Here is a 24,580-nt window from a genome sequence, read left to right as displayed (position 1 = left end):
TCGTTGATCATCGAGGATCTAGGATCATTTGTCTTGTTGCTCTGTTGCCTTCAGTGTAGATCTTAGACCTCATGGTATTAAATGGTTCCTAAAGATCCAGGCATTTTATCCAATAGACAGAAAGATATGTGACTTCTTTAAGAAGACTTCTCAGGAGGTAGTCTCCCCAGTTTTGCTTGTAGAGTTTACTAATACGGCCTCAACTAACTCCAAAGGAAAGCTGAGAAATACAGTCTTTTTTTTTCTGTGTAGCTATGTAGCCTTTATACAACAGATTGTGCTTTTTGTATCTTGTTTAAGAAAGCCGTACTCCTAGATCACGAATATATTTTTTATATTTTATTCTGAAGGTTTTAAAGTTTTGCTTTTGTATTTAGTCTTTAATCCAAATGGAATTGATTTTTTTTAAATGTAGGGTGAAATAGGCCACTATTAGTTGATCCTAGTACCATTTATTTCCCTGCTATTCGTATATGCCACGTTAGTCATATATTAGTCATGTTATAGTTGATTCTTTAACATTGGCTTTTTTATTTATCCCATATATCAATACTAAATTGTTTTAACTACAGTTTTTTTTTTTTTTTATAAGAAGCTTGATATCTGTATCTGAATCTTGGTATCTGATCTTGTTCTCTGCAGAAATTATCTTAGTTCTCAGCTTTTTGTTCTTTCAAGTTCTGGAAAACTATGTGGAAATTTTGATGAGGATTGCATTTAATTTACAGATTAATTTGGGGAGAATTAGCGTATGTGCAATACTCTCATTCATTGACGGGACAGCTTTATTATGGCTAATAATTTCCTTGTGTATAATTGTTATCAGTCAGGGTTCAATCAGGAACCAGAACTATACTATTTATTTTAACTAGAGGATTTAAGGTTTAGAATTGTTATCCAACTAATGGGGAACCAAAAAGGCAAAAAGAGAGCATTGTGATATCATCAGAGGTGTTTAACTCTAGGAAACAGGAAACAGCTGCCACCTGTGGGGGCTATAAGAACAATGGGAAGAGGTTGGTTGGGATCATTAAAATGCAGTAGCTTGGGCTCTGTAGAACTAGTACCTGTGCTGCCCAGGTGTTACTGGTACCTTAGGAAGACTGTGTCAGAGCTGGGACTCAGAACTCTGAGGAGGAGACACCTAGCCAAGTGCTTGATATCTGTAAAGGAAACCATGAGGCTGATTTGGGGATTGTGTGTCTATATGTGTGATAGGATACTCTGGAACCAATTGCCACTGCCAGGGTGAACCCTGACTGGTGTGACACTATCAGAAACTAGAAGTAAACAGGAGGGAATAAGACTCTTTTTCCTCCCGTCTTGTATTGTCTTTTTAGAGCCTCTTATTGTTAGTGTCTAAAAGGGAGCCAGCTGCTAAATTAAATGCATTTGCGTAGTTCCAAATCCCATATATCAAAGTAGAGTATAGAAGAATGGATTTGAATCTGAGAGAAGTAGTTTAATCATCAGCACTGTCACTTTTTGTTCCTTTCTTTCAACCTTTTAATGTCATTATGTTTTAGCTGCTTATTTTGCGTATAGTATGTATTTGGGTTTTGTTATTTTTATCCAATCTTAGAGTCTTTTTAACTATTAAGTTTGATATGTTTACATTTATGATAACATATTTGGAGTTAGGTCTTTCATCTTTGTTTTGCTACCTATATTATGATTGTACTTTTCATTTGCTTTTAGTTTGTTTTCCTTATTTTGGATTAAATTACATCATCTTTCTTTTTCCCTCTACTAATTTAACATTATACCTTCCATTTATATTGACTTTGGAGATATCCTTGAAGTTTAAATATATATATATGTATATATACACACATATATATATTTATAAAATATATTAAAACTAAGTTTTATCTCTTTTTTGTGCTTGTGCTCTGGTGTTAGGAGGAAAACAATAAACAATATATATGTTCAAACTTTAAGGGTAACTCCAAAGTAGGCACGTGCACACACACACTCTCTTATCAAAGTATAGTATATATAAACTTTAAGGGTAACCCTAAGTAGGCAGATAAATATATATATATGTATTTGAAATTAATCAATTTCAGATCAGGCATCGTGGCTCATGTCTGTAATCCCAGCACTTTGGGAGGCTGAGGCAGGAGGATTACTTGAGCCATCCTGGGCAACATAGTGAGACCTAAACTCTACAGAAAATAAGTCCCAGCTACTTGGGAGGCTGAGGAGGGAGGATTGCTTGAGCCCAGGAGGTTGAGGCTACAGGGAGCCATGATCATGCTACTGTACTCTAGCCTGGGCAACAGAGTAAGATCCTCCATCTGAAGCATATAAGGATTTTTAGAATGTTTTAACTTAACTCATCCCCCTTTTGTTTTATGTGTCATTGTTGTCTAGTTGATCCCAAGTTGTATTTTAAACTTCCAAATTAAGTAATAGATAAATAAATGCACACATTTATCAAATGCAATAGGCACTGTTCTAGATTCTGTGGATATAGTAATCAACAAAGCCGAGTTTTATCTCTTTTTTGTGTTTGTGTTCTAGTGTCGGGAGCAAAACAGTAAACAAGTTTTATATGGTACATCAGATGGTGATGATAAGTGCTGTGGAGAGTAATAAAGAAGAGTAGGTAGGATTGGTGTAAGTGGTGGGGTACTGCTATTAGTATTTTACATGGGGTGGTCATGGAAGAACTCTTTGTTAAAGTGACACTTCTGAGAAGAGACCCAAGGGGAGACGTGGACATACAGCTCTGTCTTAATAGATATTAAAAGTGAGAATAGAAGTACAGTTCTCTTGTCTTTCCTGCTTCTGTTATACTATTGCAAAGTGTGTTTTCAGTCTAATTTTAAAAAGGCAATTTATTTTTTCCCTTGTTTTAATATTTTATTTTTCACTTTGTTGTTTCATAATTCTATTACCATACATCTATGTGTGGGTTATTCTTTAAAGGATTCATAATGTTTCATCAATCTGAAGACTTATGTTTTCATCAAGTTTAGTAGATTCTCAGTTATTACTTCTTTCAAAAATGTCTCTATCCATTTTTCCCTTCTGTCCCTCTAGAATTTCTCATACCTTTTGTTTCTGTAGTGAAGGAAGATTGTTTTACAAATGAAACTATTTTATTACCATGTGATTGTATAGTTAGATGATGATGTGTTAATTAGGGAAATGATGCAAGGCAATTGGTATTAATATTTTATATTAGGTGGTCAGAAAAAATTTCTGATAAGGTGACATTTATTCAGAGACCTGTGGGAAGTGAGAGTGATTTGTTCAGTTATGTGAAAGGAAAGCATCCAGATAAGAGGGTAACTAAAGACTGACATAGGAGTCTCAAGTTTAACAATTCTGGGTCCAGCAAGTAGACCCATATAGTTAAATGAATCCAAGGGATATTAGTACGAGAGATGCCAGAGGTTGTAGGGAATCTGAGCATATTGGATCTTATTGGTCATTTTACTCTAAGTATAATGTGAAGGCATTGTAAGGGTTTGCACAGAGCAGTGATCTAAACTGATGTAAGATTTAAAAGGCTCATTTTAACTATAGTATGCTGAAGAGAGGGTAGGGGAGGAGGGTAAGTATTAAAGCAAGGACTGGTTGGAATGTTATTGTTGCAATTCTGGTGAGGGATGGAGGCCCTTCCACCCTTTTTTCCTTCCTCATATTTAGTGAATGTCTACTATGTGCCCTGTAGTATGTTAGATGTTGGGAATATATGAAGTAATATTAAGCAGTTTGCTTTCAGGGTGAGATGGAATGACGATCTTGTTATCAAAAAATTACATTATATTGTAAAAATTCTATACTGGAGAAATATGTTAGCAGATGATGTGCCTGCCTATGAATGTTGGAAAGACTTTAGAGTAATACAGTTTCCTTTTAATTTTTATTAAAATTAACTATGAATGTTTTTATGTTAGTTGTATATCTTCTGTAGATTCTTTGATCATGTTCTCTGCCACTTCTACTTTTCTTTCCATGTGTTAGAATATTTCTAGCAATATCTATATCAATATCTAAATACAAACATAGAGACTATATTTAGTAAGGTTATTAATATTGCTATATTTGTGCTGTTTCCATCTGTTTGCCATTTAATTTTGTTCATGATTGTTTTTCTTATAGGTAATTTGCATTTTAGAAAAATTTCATGTCTGTCATCAATGTATCAAAACTATTGGTTTTATGCTTAAGTACCTGTTTTCTCAAGGAAATTTATATATTGTAACACTTCTACTTTTTAAATTTTTTTAACATTTATTTCTAAATAATTTAGGTTTCATTTTGATATTTGTGAAATTAGTGTTTATGTTAATTTCTTACCCAGGAGGCAATTTTCTCAACATTATTATTGAATAATCCATCATTCTGTCATTTTTTTGGTGCCTCCTTTAACATTTGTTATATATTCTAGGAAAAATACTTAAAATCCAGGAGGAGAGAGAGAAGTAAAAATTATGCTGTAGTGATTAGAACATAAGAAAAAGGACCACCAGTAAAGAGTGCTATTCTAGAATCATGACCCAGAATTCTAGAAATGAAGGCTTTCATGAGAAAGGGCAATAGTTAACAGTATTAAATATCTTGATAATTTCACAGTACTGTGTAAGGTACATGAAAAATGGCTTGTTGGTTTTGGCAATTAGGGAGCTGTGGTGACAGTAGTAGAGAAGTTTCAGTAACATTAACGAATGAGAGGAGAGATTGCAGTTGCATGAGAAATGAAGATGCAGAAAGTAGAAAAATATTTTCCATAGGGTGTTTGTGAAAAACAAGTGAAGTATTGATGTTTTGAAAACTATAAAGCATTACGTATTTGTGAATATTTTCAATATGTTTTTCACAGAATTCAGAGGTGTCTGTGTTTGAAGTCAACATTCGATTTATTGGAGGCCTACTTGCAGCATATTACCTATCAGGAGAGGAGGTGAGCAAAATCAAGCAACGCGTTGTTTGTTTTGGAGGGAAGGGTTGGAATTTAATAAAATGAACAATTTCCCTAGAAGCGTATTATTTTTCTAAATTGGTAATATTGAACCAGTCTAGAACTGGATGCTTCAGGCAGAACTATTCCTTGGGAATAATAATTTTTCCATTTTGAGAATCTCAATAAAACTACAGATCCGAGCTTTATATACACCATGTCTCCTTTGCAAGAGTGATCCTTCTCCAGGATTTTGCCATTGCAATTAATTCCATGGTCCAAGTAAGGGGGGGAAATTAATAAGGACAAAATTAAATAATGAATCAGAAAGAATTAATATGGATCCTCCTAAGACCAAAAATTAATAATTAAAACTTACTGTTTGGAAATTGAATGCAGTTTTTGGCTGTAAATAATAACAACTCTGAATTCTCCTCTCTGGAAATCTTGGTACAGAACACATGGAGACACTTGAGACTTAAGGTGATGGAGAATTGGGTGTAGGAAATTCCCTTTTACTATTCAAATAGGTTAAAGAATGACGTTGAAGAGAGGGAGAAAGAGAAACTAAAGGAAGAGGTTATAAGTAATTTCTTTGTTTTTTGAGAAGCTGTTTCACCCATATTTTAGAATTGGTGTTTTGATCTAGACAATTTGTAAGAGCTGTTTGTAGATTTAAGAAAATTTATCTTTTGTTATATGTATTATAAAGATACATATCTATGTTATCCATATTTTATTTAATTTTTTTTTGTTATCGTTAAAGTAATCATTTAAAGGATTTTTCCCCCACTGTTGTGGCTTCTAGATTTTGGTCCTTAGAAACCCTTTCCTATGTCTTTGTTATTACAAAACAAAAATTCCCATTTTCATCTGGTTTTTTATGACTTTATATACTTTTATCTTTATATTTCATATATTGTTGTTCTTTTGTGTGTAAAGAGTGACCTATTTACTACTATTTTTTAAGAAGAAATATGTTTAAAGATGCCGGTATTTAATATATAATATTCGATTACATTTATCTTAATGTGTAATTTTATTGTCAAATTATATTGTGTGATTTGTTTATACCTCTAACCTATATTTCTATAGTCAGAACATTTAAATTCACATTTAATAAAATAGAAAAAAATTGGTTTATACTCTGGCCAAGAGGTTATCAAACTTTAGTGTGCGTTAGAATCACATAGGGTGTTTTATAAAAATGAGGATTCCAAGCCCTACCCGAAGGACTGATTCACTGGGTTTAGCGTGGAGAGCATTATCCTACGTTGTTTGTGCCAAATACTCCTTGTTAAAGGTGATTTTGGAAACATTGGTTCTATATTTTGAGAAACTCTAACCTGGCTTATAGGAATAAAATCATTGTGAATTAATTGATATTTTTAGTGAGGTTTATTGAGGTATTATTTATGTAGAGTAAAATTCAGCATATAGTTTTACGAGTTTTTACCGTGCATAGTCGTGTAATCACCTGCACGATCAAGATACAGAATTTTGGTATCCTAGAAAATTTCCATTTACCATTTTACAATTACCCTATCCTGTTGCCAGCCCCTGATAACTACTGATCTCTTTTCTGTCTCTACGGTTAAGAATGCTGGCTTCTTTTACTTAGCATAATGCATTTGAGATTTATCCATGTATTAGTAGTTTATTCCTTTTTACTGTATTACAGTACTCCATTATGCATTTTATGTATTTATCGGTGGAATTATTTACAGTTTTGGAGATTATGAATAAACCTGCTGTAAGCATTTGCCTATAGATTTCTGTGGGAAAATAAATTTTTATTTATCTTGGATAAATACATAGGAATGGGATTTACTGAGTCGAAGGTTAAGAGTATATTTAACTTTGGAAGAAACTGTCAGATTGTTTTCCAAAAATTGCCTCTCATTGTTGCGAGTACTTTGTATTGTGAGTCTCTTTATTATTGTTAGCCATTCTAATAGATGCATAGTAGTATCTCACTGTTGTTCTATTTTGCATTCCCTGATGACAAGTGATGTTGAGCATCTTTTCCTGTGTTTGTCACGTGTATTTTTTGAATTAGCTGTTCAAATCCTTTGCCTATTTAAAAATTTTTGTTTTTTTTGAATTAATAAATTGTGATAGTTCTTTACATATTTTAGACATAGGTTTTTTGTAATCTATACATTTGCAGTTATTTTCTCTATCCGTGGCTTGTCTTTTCAGTGATTTAACAGTGTCTTTTGAAGAATGGATGTTGTTAATCTGAAAGTACAGTTTAATAATTTTGTCTTTTATGGTTCATGCATTTGGTATTTTAAGAAATGTTTGCCTAATCCAACATCACAAAGATTTTCTCTTAAGTTTTCTTCCAAAAGTATTATAGTTTTACTTTATTTGTATTTTTAAGTCTATAATTGATTTTGAGTTAAATTCTGTATACACTGTGAGGTGTAAGTTGAAGTCTATTTTTTTCTGTATGGATATTGAAAAGACTACTTTTTCATTAATTGACATTGTACCTTTGTTGAAAATCAGTTGATTATGTATGTGTGGGTCTACTCTAGACATTCTGTTTTGTTCTCTTGATTTATGTGTCTGTCTTTGGTACTACCATGTTGTGTTCATTATTAGGGCTTTATAGAAAGTCTTGAAATCAGGTTGTATGAGTCCTCCAACCTTATTCCTTTTCAAAATTGTTGTGGCTCTTTTAGTTACTTTTCCTTTTTGTATACATTTTAGAATCAGCTTGTTGATTTCTATAAAATAATCTGGGATTTCAATTGAGATTATAAATTTTGAGTGATTTGACATCTTCACAGTATTGAGTGTTTCAATCCATGAATATGCTATATGTCTCCATCTATTTAATTATTTTTTTTTCCGTTGGTGTTTCTAGTTTTTAGCATACAGATCTTGCATGTATTTTGATAAATTTATACATATTTCATGATTTTGGTAGTTTTGTATTTTAAATTTTAGTTTCCCATTGTTCATTGTCAGTATATATAAATACATTTGATATTTTTAAAAAACTTTTAATAAAGACTTAAATTCTCAGCTGGCTCAGGACTTTTTGTTTCTTCTAGGTAACTTTGTGATACTTTCATTTAAAAACAAAGTGCTGAAAGGTACACAACATAAAATTTATCATTTTAACCATTTTAAATGTGCAGTTCAGTGGCATTAAAAATAACATTTGCATTGTTGTGCAATATGCAATTGATTTTTCTTTTTTTCTTTTCTTTTCTTTTCTTTTCTTTTCTTTTCTTTTCTTTTTTTTTTTTGAGACAGAGTTTTGCTCTTGTTGTCCAGGCTGGAGTGCAATGGCGTGGTCTTGGCTCACCGCAACCTCCGCCTGCCGGGTTCAAGTGATTCTCCTGCCTCAGCCTTCCACAATTGATTTCTATATTGACTTTTTACCCTCTGATTTTTCTAACTTCATTAATTAATTCTAGTAGCTTTAAAATATACTTTAATGAATTCTTTGGGATTTACCTTGTAAACAATCATGTCATTAGTAAATAGAGATGAGTTTTATTTTTCTGTGTAGAGAATGGTTATTTATTTATTTTTGTTATTTTCCTGCCCCTTCTCCTGAGGCAGAGAATGGTTTTATTTGTGTGGTTCTTTTCTTTTTCTTGCCTTACTGCATTGCCTAGGACCTCTACTACAAAGTTGAATAGTAATGGGTGGAGTAGGCTTCCTTGCCTGGTTCCTGATCCTAGGAATTGCAGTCATAGCTTTGTTCTCTACCATGATCATGGCATATGGCTTCAAAAGTACTGTGATCCATAAATGTTGATTATTTCTCTTGGTCTGCTACTTTAACTGTCCAGAACCGTTTGTACCCATAAGATTTTTGCCTGGTTTGTCCTTTCTGTGCCCTGGAGTGAAGATAGTTCCTGGAAAAACTAGTCCCAGAGGGAGAGCTTTTGCTCATGACTTGGGAAGGAGTGGGATTTATGACTTGGACCCCTAGTCTCTTTCAGTCCCCTCAGCTCTACTATATGTGTTTCACTCCTCTGCCTTGAGTCTGTAGTCTATTGCTTACCCCATCCTCTGTCTACCTCAGCCTTACATACAAACAGTAAGTCTGGGCTCTTTCTCTCAAACGTCACTCAGAGAGGTTCCTTTCTTTATAAAACCTTTGGGATTTAGGTTTCCCCGGGAAGGGTGGAACATTCATTGTTGGGTCTCATCTTTTCCACTTGACCCAAAACTTCCTCCCCACAAAAATGTCTTTAAGAATCGTCCTGAGTTGCTTCATCTGCTAACTGCCAATTCTCTAACACTGAAATGTGGCAGATAACTGGACATATTTGAAGGACATCTTTATGTAAGAGATACATGGAGTCAGGAGATAGTCACCTTCATGCATTGCTCTGCCAAGAGAAATAAAACCGATTTCTTTTTCCAAAAGAAGGAGACAAAACAGAGAAGGGGAAGGGAAGAAAAGGAGGGAGAAGGGAGAAGAAGGGAAAGGGGGAAGGAAAGAGGAAGGAAGAAAAGGAGGGTGAAGTGGGGAGGGAAGGGGGAAGGATCAGACCTGTATCTATAAAAAAAAATGCATAGTTTTAAAACTTGGAAAGGAAAAAACAAAACTCCAAACCCAAGTTGCTTCACTGGCCAATTCTACCAAATATTTAGTATCAATTATATGTAAATTTCTCCAGAAAAAAAAGAAGAGCAAACAATTTTTCAGCTTATTCTATGAGGCCAACATTAATCCTATGTGACACACACACAGAGATATTAAAATAAAACTATAGATCAGTATCTTATGTGAATATAGATGCAAAAAATTCTCAAAAATATATCACAAAATCAAATCTAGCAATATAAAAAGGATAATACAGCATGACCAAGTGGGGTTTCTTCCTAAGAATGCAAGTCTGGTTTGATGTTCAAAAATCAACCAATATAATTCACTATGTCAACAGACTAAAGAGAAACATCATATAATCTTATTACATACCGCAAAAACATCTGACAACATGTAACATCTGTTCATGATAACAACTCGCAGCAAACCAGAAGTAGAAGGGACCTTTCTCAAGGTGATAAAGGGCATCTACAAAAAGCCTATAGCTAACAGTACTCTTTGTCTCTTTTTGTATGTGTTGTTGTTATTATAGATTTCAGTTTTATGCTGCAAATCCATAATACATTGCTACCATTTTTACCTTAGGTGGTCGGTTATTTAGAACTATTAAAAATAAAAGAAGTGCCTTTTGTTTGTCTTCATTTCAGTCAGTTTTGTTGGTCTTTTTGCAGGTTCAGGTTTCTGATTTTTCAGGTTTTTCAGGTGTTTTATTCCTTCTGTGGGAAGAGCTTCGTTTAACATTTTTTATAGTATAGGTCTATTGATAGTGAGTTCTTTTAGTTTTTATTAGTCTGAAAGTCTATTTCCGCTTTTATTTTTGAAAATTTTTCTTTGGGTATAAAATTTAGGTAGACAGTTTTTCCTATCAACACTTTATAAATGTCACTGCATTATCTTATAGCTTGCATAGTTTGTGATGAGAAATCTCCTTTAATTCTTTATTCCTCTATATGTAATAGGTCTTTTTTAAAATTTGACTGCCTTTAAAATTTTCTGTTCATATTTTGTTTTGTATGAAGAGTCTGAGTAGTTTTACTTTGTGTGTGTATATGTCTTGCGGTGGTAGCATGAGTAGGACTGTTTATTTTGCTTGAGGTTCTTTGAGCTGCTGGGGTCTGTGGGTTGATAGCTTTAATAATTTTCTAAAATTTTGTCAGTTATTGTTTTTAAAAATACAGATGCTCATTGACTTATCATAGGATTATGTCTGATAAACCCATTGCAAATTGAAAACATCCTAAGTTGAAAATGCATTTAGTACATCTAACCTACCAAACATCATAGCTTAGCCTACCTTAAACATGCTCAGAACACTTACATTAGCTTACAGTGGGCCAATTCATATAACACAAAGCCCATTTTATAGTAAAGTGTTGAATAGCTTGTGTAATTTATTGAATACTGAAAATGAGTAACAGAATGGCCATATGAGCACTTGAAGTATAGTTACTACTGAATGCTTGTTGCTTTCATACCATTGTAAAGTTGAAAAATCATGAGTTGAACCATCCTAAGTCAAACTATTGTAAGTCAGGGACCATCTGTACTTTTTCTTATCAATACTTTAAAAATGTCACTACATTATCTTATAGCTTGTGTAGTTTGATGAGAAATCTGCTTTAATTCTTTGTTCCTTTACATGTAATATCTTTTTATGTATTGCAAGAGCCCCATACCCCACTTTTGGGATTCCAATTATATACATATACTAGGCTGTCATAGCTCTTGGATTCATTGTTAGATTTTGAGTTCAGACAAATTTAAGTGCTTTTTAAAACAAAAAATGAGCACTTCTCAGAAGATATAACAGAATCAGCTTCCTCTAAAGCCTATCAATCACAGTGATCAGGATACAGTTTAAAAATTACTCAATGTATGAAAAAATAGGGAAAATGATCCATTTTTTTTCCCCAAAAGGCAATCAATGGTGACCTGTTCTAAGGTAACCCAGATACTGGCATTAGTTGACAAGGATGTTAAAGCAACTGTTATAACTATGCCCAGAGACATAAAGGAAAATATTTCTGAAATGACCAAATAGATGAAAATCTCATCAGAAATGAAATAACATGGAAATTCTAGAATGAAAACTTCAGTGTTTAAAACAAAAAGTCATCGTGTTGACTGTCGTCATTGGAAGGGTAAGAGTCAGTGAACTTGTAGATAGATCAATGTAAATTATCCAGTGTGAAGAAAGAGAATTAAATATTTAAATGAATGGAGCTTCAGAAACTTGTAGGACAGTATTCCATCATACATATAATTGGAATCTTGTATGAAGAGAGCAAATAGCTGTAAAAAATAGTTGAAGAAATATTGACTATATTTTTTCTATATTTGGTGGTAGACCTGAATTTCAAGGAGCTAATTAGATCCTAAACAAACAGCTGAAAGCCAGATACAAAGAGAAAAGTTTAATACTCATCAGAAACCACAGAGATTACTTTTTCAAAAGTTCTTTAAAATTACATGAATGCTTATGGCAAAATCCATAGTGTTTTATATTGGGTTTATAACATACATGGATGTAATACTTACAGCTATGGAATAAAAGAGGGAGGGAGGAAATGGAACTCTAAGATTGTAAGGGATTTTATATGAAGTTACACCATATTACTCTTAATAGTCTGTGAAAAGTTAAGATCATAATTAATCCGTAGGACAAACATTAAAGAAAAATATTGCAAACACGTGTAGCTTAACCACCAATAAACTGTAAATCTACAATTTTTTTTTTTTTTTTGGGAGGACAGAGTCTCACTCTTGTCACTCAGACTGGAGTGCAGTGGTGTGATCACAGACTGGAGTGCAGTGGTGTGATCACGGCTCACTGCAACCTCAACCTCCTGGGCTTAAGTGATCCTTGCATCTCAGCTTCCTGCGTACCTGGGACCACAGGTGCACACCACCATGCTTGGCTAATTATTTTATTTTTTGTAGAGATGGAGTCTCTCCATGTTACCCAGGCTGGTCTTGAACTCCTGGGCTCAAGAGATCTTCCTGCCTTGGCCTCCCAAAGTGCTGGGATTACAAGTGAAAGCCACTGTGCCCTGCCTAGAAAATATTCGAATTAAAAAAACAGGAAAGAATAGAAGACAATAACAAAAAGCAATGGAAATGGCGAACAGAAAACAAAAAATAATATCATATACCTATATCCAGTAATATCAATAATGCCATTAAATTTTAATGAATTAAATATTCTAAGTCAAAGGCAAAAATAGTTAAAACGACATAAAAGCAAGACCAAACTATTCACAGTCTAAAAAAGTCACACTTAATAGGTTGAAAGTAAATGGGTGAGAAAAAAGATACATAATATATAAACAGCAAGTGTAGAAAGGTTTAAATGACTACATCAATATTAAACTATACTTCAAGATGAAAAGTATTGTCAGAGACAAGAGGAGACCTTTCATAATGAAAAAAGGTTCTTTTCATTAGACATAATCACAACATTAAAACATAAGCAAATGTGTAGGCATCAAACAACAGAGCTTTGAAATGTATGAATCACAAATGGAAGAATTAAAAGGAGATTCCTTTTTAATTTTTTATTAAAAAGGTAATTCCACAAAGATTGTTGGATCCTTCAACATTCTTCTCTTAAATTGATAGAATAAGCAGACAGAAAAAGATGATGTAGAAGTCTTGAGTGACACTATGAACTATTTTAAATGAATTGATATTTATTTATAGAGCACTTTACTCAACAGCTGCTGAATACACTTTCTTTTCAAGTGCACATGGTATGTTTATCAAAATAAGTCATATGCTGGATCATAAAACACAGTCAATTTAAAAAATTAGAAATAGTACACAGTATGGCCAGGTGCAGTGGCTTATGCCTGTAATCCCAGCACTTTGGGAGGCTGAGGTGGGTGGATTGCTTGAGCTCAGAAGTTTAAGACCAGCCTGGGCAAACAGGGCAAATCCTCGTCCCTACAACAAATACAAAAATTAGCCGAGTGTGGTAGCATGTACCTGTAGTCCCAGCTACTCAGGATGGTGAGGTGGAAGGATTGCTTGAGCCTGGGAGGTTGAGTCTGCAGTTAGCTGTGATCACACTACTGCACTTCAGCTGGGGCAACAGAGCAAAATCCTGTCTCTCAAAAACGAACAACAGGCCGGGCGCGGTGGCTCAAGCCTGTAATCCCAGCACTTTGGGAGGCCGAGACGGGCGGATCACGAGGTCAGGAGATCGAGACCATCCTGGCTAACCCGGTGAAACCCCGTCTCTACTAAAAATACAAAAAACTAGCCGGGCGAGGTGGCGGGCGCCTGTAGTCCCAGCTACTCCGGAGGCTGAGGCAGGAGAATGGCGTAAACCCGGAAGGCGGAGCTTGCAGTGAGCTGAGATCCGGCCACTGCAGTCCAGCCCGGGCTACAGAGCAAGACTCCGTCTCAAAAAAAAAAAAAAAAAAAAAAAAAACGAACAACAACAAAAAAAGCACGATCTTAGATCTGATGGAATTAAATTAGAAATCAATAATAGACATCAGGAAAAACTTCAAATATTTGAAAATTAAGCAATATGTTAATAAATAGACATCAAGTAAGCAATTACAAAGAAAACTGAAAATATTACAAAGTTGATTCTTTCAAAGTATCAACAGAATTGATAAACCTTTTTAGCTAAATTGATCAAGAAATAACAGAAGACAGATTACCAATAGAGGAGCACATGGTATTGCCAATAAAAGGCTATCATCATTGCAGATTCCGCATACATTAAAGGCATAATAATGGAATATTATAAGCAGTTTTTTTGCAAAACTTAATAATGTAGACAAAACAAGGAAAATATTACAAAGTTGATTCTTTCAAAATATCCACAGAATTGATAAATCTTTTTAGCTAAATTGATCAAGAAATAACAGAAGACAGATTACCAATAGCAGGAGCAAATGGTATTGCCAATATTAGGCTATCATTGCAGATTCCACATACATTAAAGGCATAATAATGGAATATTATAAACGGTTTTTTTTTTGTGCAAAATTTAATAACATAAAACAGATTTTCTAAAACAATCTTATTGAAACTGAGTCAAAGTAAAACAAGAAGTATGCCATTTGTAGTATTAATTGAATTCGTAATAAAAAGCTATTTCACAAAATTAACTCCAAGTTAAATGGCCTTATTGGTGAATTATATCAAATAAGAAAGAAATATCATTCTTCCACAGAGCAATAGGGAACATTTTGCAGCTATACTTCAGAGGCCAGCATAGCACTAACGTCATAGCCTGAAAGGCAATATAGCAAGAGAAAATTACAGACCAGTATACTTTTTGAATACATTAGCAAGAATCCTGAGCAAACTATTAATATTTGTAAAGCATAGCTAGTAAGAATATAAAAGATATATATAATACATAAGAATTTAAAAAGATATATAAAAGATACCTTTTATATTCTTTTTATATAATATAAAAGATAATATATAAAGAAAAAGTTCGTTTTTTGTTAGGAAAGCAAAGTTAAACATTTGAAAAAGCAGTTAATGTAATTAATCATATTAATTATCAGAATAAAGGAGAAAAATCATGTAATTATTGCAATAAATTTAGTAAAAGCATTTGACAAGATGCAACACCCATTCATGATGAAAATCTCTCAGTAAACTAGTACAGCGTGATTATTCTCAATCCAAAAACCTGAAATGCTCCAAAATCCTAAACTTTTTGAACACCAACATGGAGCACAAGGGAAATGCTCGTTGTAGTGTTGAGGATTTCAGACTAGAGATGCTAAATTGGTGTAATGCAAATAATTCAAAATTTAAAAAAATCCAAAATTGGAAACATTTCTGGTTCTAAGCGTTACAGATAAGGGCTACTTAACCTGTACTAGAAGGTAATTATTATTTTTCATTCTGATAAGGGACACCTACGAAAACTCTACAGCAAACTATATGCTAATTATAAAATATTAAAGTGTTTTTACCCAAGGATCTGGAATAAAGGAAAGTGTTCGATTTTCACTGTTTACATTTAGCATTGTACTGAAAATCTTAGCATTGCAAGAAAGCAAGAAAAATACCTTGCTTATATTCGCTTGTATAGTTTTTTTGCTAGATTCCTTTTGACTAGATTCCTTTTGATTTCTGAGATACACAGTCATGTTGTCTGCAAATAATGACAGTTGTATATCTCCTTTTTTTCTAAATTCTATGTAGCCAGGAATGCCGTCGCAATACTGATTTGTTATTAACCGCATACACATTGCAGTTTGCACTGATGGCCCCACTGTTACTGGATACTGTCCTTAAAAATTTTTGGAAATGAGATGAATTTGCCACTACCTGTTAGCTGAATGGCTAAATGAATTCCCCACCATCTCCCGTCTGTAACTTCCCCTTACAACCTAATTTGCATGCCCCTGAGTGATAACACAAAGGCCATGTTGCTTACTACCTTAGTGGCAGAGGAGGCTTGGAAACGTGATTATACGGCATTTGCAGCAGCTTTAAGGTAATAGATGGAATGGAGTTTCTTGTTTGTCAGACAGATAGAATGACAGTTTCCATAGAAAGTAGAGGGAGTACTTTCTGAAGAGGTCAAAAGCTGTAAAAGAGATCGTCTGAGGGACCTATTTACTATTTCCTAAAATTTTCTGGACTTAACACTTATATTAAACCACAGTATTATGAAACTATTTATTTAGACCACATCATTTTATCTCCCTGTGTTTATAGAGCTATATCATGATTTTCTCTCTGTAATAGTCTCTCACTCTTCCACATTCTTTGCCTGGTAGAGACTTTCAAGACCTTATTGAAGTTAACTTGTATGCAATAAAATGTACCTGTGTTGTATGTATAATATGTAATTAAATGTATACTTTGCATTTTAACAAATGTGTGATAAACTGTTAGAATATAAATTGATACTATCTTTTCAGAAAATAATTTGGCTGTGTGAAGTAAATATTTAACATTTAAAATACTCTGACCCAGCGACCCACTTCTAGGAATCTCTTATCTAGAAGTAACAGAGTACATACACAAGGGTATACTCGAAAGGATGTTTCATTGCAGTACTGTTTGTAGTAGAAAATATTTGAAAAAGACCTGAATATTCATCCACAGGAGAGTGACTGAATAATATCTGTTACCGTAGGATAATGTTCAACTATAAACCTAAATTGATATATTTTAACTGGGAAAAATGTGCTTGATATATTCAGTGACTAAAGCAAGTTATAGACCAGTAGTTGGTTACAGCTTTGTGTGTGTGTGTGTGTGTGTGTGTGTGTGTGTGTGTGTGTGTATCCATTCAGTCAGCTAGTCATTACAGTATTTTGTCAAGAAATAATGGCAACTTGTACTAAGATGATGTTGTAGAGACAAGAGATATAAATGATTTCAGGGTATTTTGGATATAAATTTAAAAGGATTGGGTGATATTTGGAGGGGAATATAAGACAGAAGGAATTGATTTTGTCTCTCAGGTTTCTGTTTTTGGTGCTAGACTGATGGTAGGATAGTTATTAAATAGCAAACACTTAAAGAATACTAGATTAGTGGGGGGAGATCATGAGTTAATTTTAGGTATTTTGAGTTTGAGGAGATTTTGTTATATTTGAGCGAAAATAAGTAGTAGAGACATGTAATGGGTCTGGTGCTCAATGGAAAACTATTGACTAGAGATATAAATTTGGGAGTCAGTTGCTGGGTAGCTGATAATTGAAATCAAGCACATTGTGAAATTGTCTAGAGAGACAATTTTGGATAGGAAGAGAAAGGGGCCTAGATACAACATAAAAGGCCAGATAGATGAGGATAAACCAAAGGAAGCAGGGAGATGATAGGATTACTGAACACAAAGGAAGAATGTATTTTAAGGAAGAACTCATCAATGATAACTGAAAATGCTTTTGCTCACATGTGTGGTCAATCCTTAGTAAGATCTATTTCAGTGAAATGATGGCAACAGAAGCCATGTTGGAATAGGCTGAGGAGTGAATAAAAAGGAGAGGATATAGATATAGTAAAATAGACAATTTTGTAAAACTGGAAAAGTTACTTGTGTTTTTATGTCAGTAGCAGCCAAACGTGGAATAAAAATCCAGCTACTTAATTGTGTGTTATATATAGAAAAAAGGCATGGAAATACACAAAAACGTTAACAGTATTTGGTTCAAGATAGAGGAAGTGTTCATGATTTAAACTTTATTTTTTAGTTTTTCTACTTTTTAAACTAAGCAAATATTTTGTAATAGATAATAAAATATGGATTATTGGCCGGGCGCGGTGGCTCATGCCTGTAATCCCAGCACTTTGGGAGGCCGAGGCGGGCGGATCGCCTGAGGCTGGGAGTTTGAGACCAGCCTGGCCAGCGTGGTGAAATCCTGTCTCTACTAAAAATACAAAAATTAGCTGGGCATGGTAGCAGACGCCTGTAATCCCAGCTTCTCGAGAAGCTGAGGCAGGAGAATCACTTGAACCCGGGAGGCGGAGGTTGCAGTGAGCCTAGATCGCGCTATTGCATTCCACCCTGGGCAACGGAGTGAGACTCCATTTCAAAAATATATATATATGGATTATTTATTTGTCAAAAGTCTAGTTAAGAGACAGAATCCATCTAGTTACTTGAACAGAGAAAATTTAATGTGAAGTTTAATTAGGTATAAAGTTGTTAACTAGGTAAATGCTAGATTAAAAAGAATATAGGAACCACAGAGGTGGCTCCTACAGGAAGCAAACAGGGTTGGCATAAGATGGGGAAGAGGTTTTAGTTAGTAAAACTTAGAAACTTTAAGAGGAAGGAGTATCCAAAGCTGAAACTCAGACCTCTGGTGAGAGTGGGCTAGCAGGTTATTGCTGGTGCTGATGTCTTTGGGGTGGGTGATAGTTACTGATGTCTTTGAGGGTGATAAAGCTGGTTCTACGAGTATTGGAGAAACTTCCAAATGGATCCAGCTGCTGCTATAGGATGGGACTCCCCTTGCTGATGTGAAGTCTTAGAAAAGCAATCCAACATTGGGGCCTGAGCATATCCCTCCCTGCACATTTGTGCCAGATGTACCAGGAATGCAAGTCCCTGACTGCTCTTTACCCATATAATCACAATTGTGCTTGTAGGGATGAGGTAATGTCTTACCCTGGATAAACAGGCTTACTTTCACTTACTATAGAAGAGATACTACAAGCTGAATGTTCTCCTATAATGTAACCCGCTGTGTGTACAGGCATTCATCATGGGCCCTGTGCATCATCCCAGTGCAATCGGGATGGACTGGGGCATATACAGTCAATGCGAATGAACTTGAAGCTTTGGCTGCTACTTTGCTATGAATAATAAAGTCTTTTAACTCTGACCCAGTAGTCTTGTGTCTTCTGCCAACATTTATGAAATTGTGGCAGGCTGACTTATTAGCTTGCAAGTATAATAAAATCTTAGATTTCATCATGAGTTTTAAAATGATTATTTGCAGTTTCATTTTAAGAGGGAAGTGTGTGTGAATATATTTCTGTCTCTTTGTGTTAACCCTCAGTTTTGCAGTGACCTCCACTTGGTCCTGAGGAACAGCCATCTAGCCTTTAAGGGTACACGTGCTCACAGTGATACTGAAAAATTTATCCAGAATGCAGTATAGAGAGTGAAAGAGGGAAAATAAGCAAAAGAATTGAGAGATGAAAGTACATTGAGAGGTTTCAGAGAATATTTGGTAGAAGTCTCAGATGAGTTTAATGGAACAAATAATATGCCAAAAGATAATCAAGAACAAAGAAGAAATATTAAAAGCTACCAAAGAGAAAGGGCTGATTACTTAAAAAAGAATGACAACTGACAGTGGAGTTCTCAGTAGCAACTTATGTCAGAAGATTTTAGAGTAGTATCTTTAAACTGCTGAAATAAAATAGCTACCAACCCAGAATTTTATATTAGACAAACTGTCATTCAAGAGGGAAGATACAAGATAAAAGACAAAGAGGTATACACATCAATTAATAGAATATTTTTGAGGAATTTATTAACTATAAAAATTAAGATTAGATAATGCAAGGTGTAGGTGTGTGTATGCAAGTGTGTGCACATGCATGTGTGTGTGCGTGGTCAAGAACATGGACTCTAGAGCTGGACTGCCTGGGTTTAAATTCAGACTAACTGCTTAACTACCTGTCTGACCTTGGGAAATATATTACTTATTCATTTTATGTCAGTTTTTCTACTCTGCGAAATGGGGGCAAAATTAATACTTGTCTCACTGGCTTGTTGTGAGGATTATGAGTTAATATGTTTGTCATCATCATCATCATCATCATCATCATTATCCCAACATTTTTGTAGAACATATTAAAAAGTCCTTAAAGCCCTTGCCTGTTAATATCGCATATTAGGGGGGTAGAGTTGGTATGGAAATGGGAGGAGATAATTTGTTTATTTTAAATCTCTGCGCCTTTTGTTTTAATTTATTCAATACTTGTTGAGCATCTGCTATATGCACTGTTTTAAGCATTGAGAACAAACAGATTTAAAACAAAGAAATTCTTGTACCCCTATGTCTTATGTTTTACTGTGGGGAATAAATAAGATAGATATGTGAGAGAGTGTGTGTGTATACACTTATACAGTCATGTACCACATAACTGTGTTTTAATCAACAATGGAAATGATGGTGGTTCCATGAAATTATAATGGAACTGCAAAATTCTTATTTCCTAGGGGCATTTTAATGATCTTGACCCTGTGTAGGCCTAGGCTAATGTTTGTGTTTGTGTCTTAGTTTTTAACAAAAAAGTTTAAAAAGTAAAAAAAAAATTTTTTAATAGAAAGTGGCTTATAGAATCAGGATATAAAGAAAGAAAATATTTTTGTACAGCTGTAAAATATATTTGTGTTTTTAAGCTAAGCATTATTATAAAAGAGTCAAAGAGTTAAAAAAAGAAACCCAAAATGTTTATATAGTAAGGTTATAGTAAGCCAAAGTTAATTTATTATTTTGAAGGATAATTGTAAAAAAAAAAATTAGTATAGGCTAAGTGTACAGTGTTTAAATCTACAGTAGTGTTCAATAATGTCCTAGGTCTTCACATTCACTCACCACTCATCCTCTGACTCGCCAGAGAATTTCCAGTCCTGCAGGTTTCGTTCATGGTCAGTGTCCTGTACAGATATACCATTTTTAATCTTGTTTTCTGTATTTTTACTGTACTTTTTCTATGTTTAGGTAAACAAATACTTACCATTGTGTTAAAATTACCTACAACATTCGGTAAAGTAATGTGCTATGTAGGTTTGTAGTGTAGGAGTCATAGGCTGTACCATATAACCTAGGTGTGTGGTAGGCCTTACCATCTAGGTTTGTGTAAGTTTACCCTATGATGTTTGCACAATGACAAAATTGCCTAATGATGCATTTCTTAGTGCATATCTCTGTCATTTTACATGATGGAGCATACACTGTTAGCAGTAAGTCCCCAAGGAGAAAAATAAAGCGGGATGGGGCATAAAGGATTTTACGTTTCAAATAGGGTGGTTAGGGAGTCCATAAAAAGGTAATATTTGTGTGAAGACCTGAAGGAGATTAGCAGGTGAGGATATTTTTTGTAAGAACATTTAATAGGCCTAGCAAATGAAAAGACGGTGAAATGAAAACATACCTGGCATCCTTAGAGAACAACAAAAGAGGTGAATGGAGCTGATGTAGAGTGTGTGAGGGACAGAGTGAATGAAGGAGAGTGCATGAAGGAGGGGGTGAAGCCATAGAAGGTTATGGGGATACATCTTTGATATAGGTATATACCCTTTTTAAGGACTGTGGCTTTTGCTCTGAGTGAGATAGGGAACCATTTGAGGATTCTAAACTGTTGACTTCTATTTAACACTTCCACATTGACTGCTTGATTGAGAATAGGCTGCAAAAATATTATCTTAGTAACTTAAGTACTCTAATAAATAAAACAAGCATAAGAAGCATATATAGATCCTAATGTCACTTCCCTCCTCAAGAATCTACAGTGGTTCTGTGTTACCTATTGTGTTGTCTTAACTTTTTTCTTTTTCTTTTTTTTTTTTTTGGAGACAGAGTCTCGCTCTGTTGCCCAGGCTAGAGTGCAGTGGTGTGATCTTGGTTCACTGCAACCTCCGCCTCCCAGGTTCAAGTGATTCTCCGGCCTCAGCCTCCTGAGTAGCTGGGACTATAGGCATACACCACCACACCTGGCTAATTTTTTGTGTTTTTAGTAGAGATGGGGTTTCGCCATATTGGCTAGGCTAGCCTCAAACCTTAGGCCTCAAGTGATTCCACCCACCTTTGCCTCCCAAAGTGCTGGGATGATAGGGGTGAGCCACCACTCCCAGCCTGACTTTCATTACTTATACTTTAAAGCTCTTCGTAATCTTGCTACATTGTGTCTGTTAAATTTTATTTCTTCCAGTTCTTCTGGACCTAGGGTCAATTCTTCTGATCCTAATTCTTCTAAACCTAGGACTGATTTTAGTGTAGTTCCATTACTTATAATTTATTCTGATAAAAATAACTGGAAGGTTTTGCATTTTACATACAATCAATACATGAAAGTTTTTTTTCTATGACTGAAATGTTTAGAAGTCTTCTTTTAAGTACTTTTGAGCCTCTTGAACCTGCGAATAATTTATTTACTTTCATCATTTTATCAGTCAAGAGTCCTAGTTTCAGGAACCAGAATCCATTTTAGCTAGTGATTTATTTGAGGGTACTGATAGCTGACAATCTTTGGGAAAGTTAGGAAATCAGATACTTTTGTTACACACTTGGATCCCTGCAGCCAGGAGAAATGCTTAAGCGTAGGATGTAGCTGATGAGTACCAGTTTTATTGTCTTCATGACCCCTATGGTATCTATGAAGCCAGAGACCAGTCACTAGAACTTCTTTTAGAACCACCACAGAAGAATCAAATACCTCTACCACAGTGCTTCCAAGACAAGCAGCCTCCCATCATGTGACCACTGCTTCAAATGTGCTCACTTGTTCCCTTTAGATGTCACATACTTGTTTATACTTGGCAGTGCCTTGGTCATTCTAGCCCCTTAGCTGGAGTGGAGTCTGGCAAATGTTATGTATAATTTTCCATTCTCTGCAATACATGAAGGTATGCTTGAAAGAGGATTTGAATGGGTTTTGAGTATCTGTTACATTCATAATAAAAGAAATGAGAGTTAATATCCTTTTTATTAACTCGGATGGGTAGTAGTCAACAGTTTGATAACTTTTGTATTAACGAAGATATCATGAAAGAGCCACTCATAAATTGCTGGTAGAAATGTAAATTAGTAAAACGTATACGGAGGGCAAATTGGTAGTAACTTACCAAAATTTCAAATGCTTATACTAATTGAGACAACAAATTCACTTCTGGAATTTATCTTAGATAGCCATATACTGTAGAAACAAATGTCCGTTAATAGAGGACTGAGTAAATAAATTACAGTATATCCATAAAAGAGGAAATTCTGCAGTCACCAAAGAGAATGAGATGATAGCCATTTGTAGGCTGCTTTGGAAAGCTCTCCAAGGTACAAAACAATAAGTTAAAGAAGCAAGTTCAGAATGTGTGATATTCTGTGTTAGAGACAGAGACTCTGAGTGTGTGTAAATTGCAACAGAATTTCTGTTTTTGTGAGGGTTTGGGAATGAGGATTTTCTTTGACATGACCAGGAACCACGTATACCATGAAACTGATTTGGCACAAAATACAAAGAAGCTACTAGGTGGTTGCGTTATAAAAGGAATTGTGTGGCTGAGGGACAGAACTGAAAAAGAGACTTAATTTTTTACTTTTGATACTGTTTGGATTTTGTATTATTTGCCTGCATTGCATACTGAAAACTAATTTGCTGTTGCCTACCAAAATATTTTTCTGAAAATAGGGAAGATAAGTCTAAAATATATTGTTAAAGAGTTTATATATTTGTGAATAAATTAAGATTTACATACTATGTAAGGGATTTTTTCTCAATGACATTAGGGTGTTGTTTTCTTTTAGACCTGTCCACTATAACTGTTTATATGTTAATTGCTATTAATGACACAATATTTTTAGCTAAAAATTAGACAATATATTATTGGTTTATTCTGGGAGTGAATTGAACATGCTTTCTATTGAGAAAAAGTTTATATTTGTAGGACATTTTATCACTTGTAATTTTATATGTAGAAAAGATGTGATACAAAAATGTGTGATTAACAAATATGTAGTATTAATATTAGTTCCTAGATAAGAAGGTTGATTCCTTTGTCTTCATGGTAAACAGAAGCAATACCGTTTGCTATATAAGGTAACTTGTCTTTACTAGCAGGTAAATGTTAATTAAGAGAGAACTGGTTTTACATTTGCTTTTCCTAATTAATGAGATGGATATGAGAACATTATTACAACTTTGACTTTAAATTATAATGTTTTTCTTTGGAGTTTTGATGTTAAAGTAGATATTGAAGGAAATGGTAAACTGTAGATGTGTGAGTATATCTAATTAAAAGTTCTGCTGAGGCACTTTTGCCTTGTTGAGGGAACTTTGGAACATCTTAATGAGGGGCAGAGTGAATGCAGGTGAGTGCATGAAGGAGAGAGTAATGGGGATACGTTACCTCTATGACAATTTCCTTATCTACTTGTACGTATTTCTCTCTAATGTTTTCTATCCCCAGTAATGTTGGTATGCTTTATTATAATATAATCTGAACTCAAAATTTTGATTCATTCCAGATCTTCAACTACTTATTATATTATTAGTAGAATCTAATAATACTTTTATCAAAAGTATTTGGCTGCAGTAAAAAGATGGAATTTTAAGTAACCAATCAATTTGCAGACCATTTGAGAGGGGATAGACTTGACGCATATAGGAGAGTATGCTACTTTTCCTAACAGAACATTATGACCCAGTCACAGTTTGGAATCTGTAAGTGAGTGGTCTCTAAAATTAAGTGCACACACTTATCTGTTGGGATATACCAAGAAAATAGTAGAAATTTTACTATATACATCTTGATAATACTACATGCTAAGAAAATAGTAGAAATTTTACTATCTAAATTTTACTAATAAATTGGAAACCACTGATATTTAGGCAATTAATTTTGGATATCAAAA

General features: G+C 34.3%; 1 protein-coding gene across 1 annotated transcript in view; it reads left to right on the top strand.

Annotated features, from left to right (window-relative positions):
* MAN1A2 (mannosidase alpha class 1A member 2) overlaps positions 1-24,580 on the top strand; it is a 168,659-nt gene that overhangs the window by 48,184 nt on the left and 95,895 nt on the right. Inside the window, exon 5 of the mRNA XM_007977411.3 lies at positions 4,838-4,918. Coding sequence (XP_007975602.1) covers positions 4,838-4,918 — 81 coding nt within the window. The remainder of the gene's footprint in view (positions 1-4,837; positions 4,919-24,580) is intronic.

This window comes from Chlorocebus sabaeus, chromosome 20, assembly GCF_047675955.1.
Source record: "Chlorocebus sabaeus isolate Y175 chromosome 20, mChlSab1.0.hap1, whole genome shotgun sequence".
Taxonomy (NCBI): Eukaryota; Metazoa; Chordata; class Mammalia; order Primates; family Cercopithecidae; genus Chlorocebus; species Chlorocebus sabaeus.
This window is presented reverse-complemented; position numbering and strand designations above follow the sequence as displayed.